Source organism: Olea europaea, unplaced genomic scaffold (genome assembly GCF_002742605.1).
Source record: "Olea europaea var. sylvestris unplaced genomic scaffold, O_europaea_v1 scaffold2777, whole genome shotgun sequence".
Lineage (NCBI taxonomy): Eukaryota > Viridiplantae > Streptophyta > Magnoliopsida > Lamiales > Oleaceae > Olea > Olea europaea.
In genome coordinates this window covers 26,300-33,981 of record NW_019246234.1, presented here as the reverse complement: position 1 = coordinate 33,981, position 7,682 = coordinate 26,300, and the positions used below count along the sequence as shown (strand labels likewise).

The window sequence follows — 7,682 nt, the reverse complement described above, 5'->3', positions numbered from 1 at the left end:
AAATACTTTTTTCCTTTTCAATTTCATCCATCTTTTGGTAAGAAATTTGACATTCTTCATTCTATAACGTAGGGATTTTAGAGAAGGCGGCTAGGAAGAGTACCAAGGCATAAAACATCAAGAGATTGAAGACTTAAAGCTGGAATTGGAGAACAAAAGCAAGAGAGAATCCGGAATCAATTGAAGATTCGTTTGAAGGAATTCACAGGAGTCAAAATTTATTCTCTTTCATCTTCTTGCAATTATATTTTTCGGGTGATGATTATTCAAATTTTTTGTTGTAATTGCATCATTAGCAAGCTAGACAAAACTTGTTAAGTGTTAGGATGATGATGTAAACCTTTGATTTACCATTTTAATTCAAAGAATATTTTTTAGTATGATTTTTGTGGATTAATTGTTATCATATTCTTATGGTTTATTTAAATGTTTGATCACCATTTAAATAATAAGTGGCTAATTTTTTAGGTTTGAAATAGTTTAGCACATTGTGAGAATCAAATATAAGGTTCAAGAAACTTTAAGAATAATTGTTTATGCTTATGCAATCTTAATTAGGTAATCTTTTAAATTAATATTGTATCACAATAAACCAACAAATCAGCTCTTTGGGTTGATAGATCCCTAGTATTCAGAGTTTATTCTCAGCCAAGCTAAAGAATTCTATAATTATTTGTATTAGTCATATTAGAAAACAATTTAACAAATGCATGACTACCTACTGAGAAAACTTGATTTGCTAGTACCGAGTGCATGGAACAACCGAACAATTTAAAATCAATTTTTTCACTTTAGTTGCTGCAACTGAATTAAGAGTCTAGAACCAATGTGGAAATTGACAAGGAAAAAGAACTTACCTAAAAAGTGACTCGCGCAATGATCTGTCCATATGAAACTCATATGTCAAGTCAAGATCTTTCAGTGTGGTGCTCTCATCAATCTCGTCTTTCTTTGTAGATCTCCCTTGAGATGAACCCTTCAAATCATAACGATGATGAATGCGTAATTCTGTGCAAAACATATTTCCCATGACTACAAAGCGAACCTGTAAATAAAGTTAAATCACATAATATAATCCTACATAATATTACTTTTCTTATAAATCAAAGTATCACTAAACAAAGAGGATAAAACCAGCATACATCCTAAAGATAAGTAATATTTGTAGCCAGAAAGAAACTTGCATTTATGACCAAGGAACTACCTTTTTCCCATGTTTTAGTGCTATCCTGTGCACCCCAAAGAATTTGGTTATAAGAGTATTCTCGTGCTCTTGTACGTGTTTATAGTAGTGCGGCAGCATCTTGATTAGAGCCTACACAACATTAAGAATAACAGCCGTGCAATAGAAGAGTAATTAATAGCATTTCCAAGTCAATTTGTGATAGATAAGACAAGCGGACATCCTAAATAGCAACCCAATGTAATGCATATCATACATAGACAAAAAAATGCAAGTTGAAGCCATAAAAAATCCTCATGCATTCTTCATGCCAACTATTTATTCCCATAACCCTGTTCAAACTGCAATGCAGTCCATCGTCCAACTGCTCAGTCACCGAGAAAGAGGGGAAGGTGTTGGAACACTCTGGTGCTTAAGTTAGTATGTATTTATTGTTTGACAGAAAGCAAATGGACAGACTTCGATTAAGTTTTCATATTTTCCCTACCTGTACATCATGCTCAGCTTAATTCATGCCATCAATTCCATAAAAATCTTTTAAGCTCGGAATTCATTGTTGAGTAGGTAGGTGTCCTGCAATGTCATGTAATCCAAGTAGCCTTTCTCCATTTCGTTAAATTCACCTTACTCTTATGTATTACACCACCGTGAGTCCTCATTTCTTATCGATAACTAAACTAGAAACCTAAAATCTCAGTTACAACATAATTCTTAATGTAATTTCAATATCATCATTATTCATATTATGACTGAAAGGACATAATATCTATCCCCTATTAATTCCACTGAACAATTTTATCCGCTAAGAACATAGTTCAAAGGACTCATTTTAGAAATGTTAGTCATGTAAATTCATCCATTACTAGAGAAAAATACTAAGGATAAATTACTAGAAATGATAATCATAAGATATTCACAGTAAATGCATGGAATAGACAAACCTTCAGCTCAAACTTTTTCAATGTCTTAATCACAAATTTATCATCATTAGAAAGATAGAAAAGGCTTCCACTTTTCCCTGGAGAAGATAGTTCTTTCAGTCCATCATCACTACAGATGGACATCATATAGTCTGCAGCATTCAACTTGAACATCTCTCTCAAATTCCTGAAAGTGAGATCCAACACGCTCGTGCCAGTCATTAAAAGATACAATCATGTAAAAACATTATACAACGAATTATACAGGAATTTCACAGGTTATCATACAGGGACTTTGGTAGAATACAACTCAGACAAATCCAAAGAATTCTTGGAGTATACAAAAAATTGAGGAAATTTCTGTTCGTGGGTCAGAGAGAAGACTGGCGGAAATTGAGAACAAGTCCACTTTTTATTCTATTCTTCCTTCATGCCCTTCTGTTACTATGAATCTATGATTATTTCGTCGTTTACATTTTGCGAGGGAGTGACTGAATGTGGAGATGCAGTATAAGCATAATTAAAAACTGCCCACTGTTTTACAGATGATTAGAGGAAACTGCTAGCTGAAGGAATGAAAGGAAATGCATAGTAAATTAGAATTCCCTTCAATGTTAATTGCAAGTGCAAATTTAATGAATTCATGTCAGTTATCTCAACCTAAAACAAAACCTTAGAGGGTGTTTGACCCCCATTTTTAGATTGATGGAGAATGTGTGGATGAAAAGTTTTTGATTTACGTGTAATATTATTTTAATAAAGAATGTGTGGTTGAAAAAAAGAGAGAAAAAAATGCATTTTGAGAAAAATGGGAATCAAATGGGGCCTTAGTCAGATTACAGAAATTAAGGGATGAATGAGCAGATGTTGGCCACTCCATAGGTTTCATACAATGACCAGCATGTGTTGCATGCACTTCTTATCTATGTCAAACAGCAACTAGATGCTAGCAGTATGCCTAAAACGCGTTTCAATAAATAAAAGGTCGCTTAATTATCAAAACCTACATCCCCCATGAATTAGAAATTGCATATACTGCAGTCCAAGAAGCATCACCCCTCTTGTGGTAACAATACATTATTACTTGTGCCCTTTATTTAAAAATAAACAAGACATAAATCCAAATTAGTGGTTGTAATCAGAAGGTGTGAGAAGAATCCTTAAAAACATGTAAAATTGGAATAATAACCAGATTGCTAGGCACAGATATCTGCAGAGCTAATCTCCCTATATACGAAAGGCAACTAAATTCCTTCCCAGATAAATGAAAGAAGAATTAACTTGTAATATCAAACTCATAGGAAAGATAATTCTATATTAGAAATGAAGGAGGCATTTACGTTAAATCCCGCTTAAGAATTATTTTTTTATTTTTTACAGTTATATCCACATATATAAAAAGATCCAGTTAACAGTCTAAGTAACCTAAAACGACGAGGAAAAAAATAAAAAATAAACCTAAAATTTCTTGTACATAGCAGAAGAAGAATAATGTAGACTCGATATAAAAGGAATGCCAAAACATTAAAACACCAAGCACCAGAAATGATGTGAAAAGATAGTTACATGAAGACCATAGGACAGTAGTCCTTCCAGAAAAAGTCAACTGAATTGTGCGGAGGAGTCAACTGGGAACCGTTACTTGGAAAATACATTCTTATTCTGGCGTGCTCTCCAAAATCAGATGGTCTCACTTCGCGCATAGGAACGGGTGTGATCCTGCCTACAGTGTACCTGTGAACGTCAGATGAGATGTTTAAGTAAGATGTTCCACCGCCATAACATCAAATTTGACTTTTTCAAGGCAGGGAAAAGAAAAACATAGTAAAGGAAGAGAACCTCTTTTGTCTACCTGATACCAAGCTGCAAGCTAAGCATTAGATAATAGCTCCTGTGGCTTTCAAAAAAGTTCACAAATGAGCTCCTTTGGACCTCTTTTGCAAATTTGAGATGATGCTTGTTTTTACGGGATAGTTTGGATATATTTCTAGTTCTTTCCTTAATAAGGACTCCTTGCATATATTCCCTCTCATAAGCCACAGCACTGTTATCTTGTAACTCACTTCGACTATCTCTCAAGCTGCAAGATAAGGATGATGTAATTTTTCTAGTAGGATCAGTACAGCCCCAATCAGCATCCAGGGATATAGTTTTATGTGACATGCGTCCTGAACCTCTTAGGAAACTATGCGAAATTTTATCAGAAAGACTATGCTTCACACTAGGTATTACAGATTCCTCCGAATCTAATGATGAACTATGTGATAGCATCTTTGTCTTCTTGTCTTCCAGTCCCTCAAGATTATGCTCACTTAGATGCTTACTTCCAGCAAGATAGAATATTCCACGTCCATCCTTCAGCCCTTTGGTCCATGTCCCAAAATAATAGCTTCCATCAGCGAATCTATAGAAGCCTGAACCGTGTCTTAACCCATTCAACCAGAAGCCATCAAAAAGATCACCATTGGACCATCTCATAACACCTCTACCAGACATTTTCCCTTTCTTCCAATTTCCAATATATAAGTATCCATTGCTCCATGCATACCTACCACCGCCTTCACGTACTCCTTCTCTCCAACAACCGTCATAAATGTCTGAGTTCTGATATTGCTTCCTTCCAATGCCATGCTGAGAATTCATATTCCAAGAACCTCTGTATATGGACCCATCAGAAGCAGTAAAAGTTCCAAAACCATGGAGGTAACTCCCAGCAATATCACCCTCATAGGTAGCCTTAGACGACCAAACTATCTTGCCTTTCCCTGTCATTTTCCCTTCTTCCCAGTCACCATCATAAATTGTTCCATCTGACCAAGTATATTTACCATTTCCATGCGGAAGCATTCCCTTGAAATTACCAAGATATATATCTCCATTTGAGAAGACTTTCTCACAACTCCTATTAGATGAAAGTTACAATTACATTATTCATTTTCCCATGTGCAAGTGAAAACAACAAATCCAGAGTTTAATTACTAGAACCTCTTTAGTCTTAAATGGTTAGCAGTTAAGTACCTTTCATCAGTCTCCATAACAAAAAGATTATAAACTAAATACCTGCACAACATACAAGAAAAACTTCTCAGGCACCTTGTGTTATGTTAATCAATCAATGGTAGTATCTTACAATGATATGTCTTCTTCCACTTCTACAATCTGATCTATTCAAAACTTCCATACGTATTAGAACAGGAAAAATAAACTTCCTTTATATGGTAAACTCTTAACCATCAATGGTGTCTATGCAACAAAATATTGTTTTGCTATCATTATCTTTTAATTTTAATTTTTCTCTCTTGCCTCATCATTTTAGAATGAGCATTTCGGTTCGATTATCTATGATTAGTTTAGAACTTATATCAGCTAACTAATTGGTCAAAAATTTAATGAGTTCTAGTAAAAGAAGAAAAGATTACCATGTTCATTCTGCGTCTTTAGGTGACCGCAGAATTAACTCCAGATTCCACAAAAGACCTGTCAACTATAATAAACAAGATATGATGTTATAAAGTAAATATTGTGATATTCAGCAATAGCAATAATTACATAATCTAACTGAAAGGCAAAAATTCAGAACTTCATCAATCTCATCAATCATGTGCAGTAATAAGAATTATAAAGTTGAATAATACAAACTCTGAAGATTTAAGTTCCGCATAGATCAAATTTGAATTCAGATAGCTCAAGTGATGTGGAGCTGATAAAATGACCAACATGGTACAAAATTTAGATCAAACCTAAGTTTCAATTGGGTTGAATATCAATGCATTTAATACTATAATAAATCAGATATTATATTTGCATATAGTATTGCATTTTCTTAAACTAAAAAAGCTGTGTTTCGTACAAATCATATTTTTCGACAATAAAATTGATTCGCTGAACAAAACACTTATAGCCTAAAGATACAAGTACAGATGACGTGTAAATTCTCCAATCACTGCAGTATTAAACAACAATTATATCTATCAGATTCAAGTTCATCAATCGATCTTACTTGTGAGTGGTAAAGACTGAAAAATTAACAGCTATAATGATGCTATTAATTGAGCAGCGATTAAATCAATTACCACCATAATAGTTTATTTTAACGTCATTATTACGATCAAAAGCTGAAAATCAAGTATTGAATCGCTCACCTGAGAAACTGTTCCGACAGTTTTGAAAAAACGTCAAGGAATACCCTAGAAATTCTCAGCGAACAGTTCAAAACAAATACAATCTGAAAATTTGCACGTCAAAATTTCGATATTAATTTCTTGTGCTTCCTTTTTTTTTTTTGCTCTGTGATAAATATTTCAATACCGTTAAACCTCTGCTTCAAGAAATTCTATTGAAGTTCCCTTTTTTATACAGTGACGAGACAAAAGGCGTGGTCAGATAGCGACGGAGTACATTTACAGCAATTTAAAGGTGACACGTGGCGGAAACAAATTGTGGGGGCGATGATCTTTCGTTTATGATCTGTGGGACCAATTAATTTAAATCGTTCACTTGGTGGCGTATAGAAAGCAACATGTGCTGAGTTGTAGGTGATTCTGGCTGTTGTCGAACTCCTTGCCACGTAAAGCATATAGGGTGAGTATTTATCCCTGTTTGAACCCCATTACATTAAATTCTATTACATTTCATTTCTCTCTCTCTTATTTTCAACCACACAATCTTTCATAAAATAATATTACACGTAAATCGAAAACATTTTATTCTTTTTCAACTACTTATTTTTTAAAAAAATACTATTCTTCCCATTAATTTTTCCACGTAATGGGGATCAAACAGGGGCTAATTTAGCCCTGGACTACATTAAATTATATTTTTAGAGGAAAAAAATTTTAGGGTAGTAATAAATATATAAATTAGAAAGAATAAAAATTTTGAGTTTATATATTATATTATTTTTTTTAGAGACTGTGTAATTAAAAAGAGAAGAAAGAAAAATTCATTTCGAATAAAATGAAATTCAAACAAATACTTAATTTAAAATGGAAAAAAATTTATTCTGATTAAAAAAGAAAAAGACGAGGTGCATCCTACGCTGAAATGTTTTAACAGTAGTCTCGAAGCGAATCGTTTATACTAAGGTGAAATGTGTAGAATGAAATAATAAACATAGATAATATCTCGTGTTTTAAAAAAAAAACAAAAAAACAAAATTAAGATACAATATTTTTTACTAAACTTTCAAGCCTCGAGATGAATATTAATAGCCTTGAAATTTGACGTTGTCGAATGATTAACATATCCCAACTCCTCTACTTAATTCATTTCCATTTTTTAGCACCGTTAAGGGTATGGTATGAAAATGGTCATCACGGTCTCAATTTGATTGAGAATCGAGTTTTCAAGTAGTCATCCCGTCTACTCACACAATCAGTAAAATACCAAATTATATAGAGAGGTCGAACTACTTTTACACTAAGGTCCTACTTGACCCACATTATTTTCAAAAAATACATTATTAAACAGTGAGTCGACATCATTCCAACCACACATACTTTAATAAAATAATATTACATGCAAATTCATAATTTTTCCTTATTTTTTATTCACACATTTCCAATCAATACAGTATTCAA

General features: G+C 33.3%; 1 protein-coding gene across 4 annotated transcripts in view; it reads right to left on the bottom strand.

The window, feature by feature from the left end:
- The window catches only part of LOC111383848 (phosphatidylinositol 4-phosphate 5-kinase 8-like), a 15,912-nt gene extending 9,473 nt beyond the window's left edge, over positions 1-6,439 (bottom strand). The window contains exons 1-8 of one of the 4 annotated variants that reach the window (XM_023008020.1): positions 6,246-6,434; positions 5,523-5,587; positions 5,122-5,163; positions 3,956-5,005; positions 3,670-3,837; positions 2,125-2,290; positions 1,205-1,315; positions 32-1,045 (exon numbers count right to left, since the gene is read on the bottom strand). In XM_023008020.1, coding sequence (XP_022863788.1) covers positions 854-1,045; positions 1,205-1,315; positions 2,125-2,290; positions 3,670-3,837; positions 3,956-5,005; positions 5,122-5,138 — 1,704 coding nt within the window. In that variant the 5' untranslated portion in view covers positions 5,139-5,163; positions 5,523-5,587; positions 6,246-6,434 and the 3' untranslated portion in view covers positions 32-853. Of the gene's footprint in view, positions 1-31; positions 1,046-1,204; positions 1,316-2,124; positions 2,291-3,669; positions 3,838-3,955; positions 5,006-5,121; positions 5,164-5,522; positions 5,588-6,245 lie in introns of those variants that run through there. The other 3 variants (XM_023008022.1, XM_023008021.1, XM_023008023.1) reach the window with 3 other exon arrangements.
- Between the last annotated feature and the right edge of the window lie 1,243 nt (positions 6,440-7,682).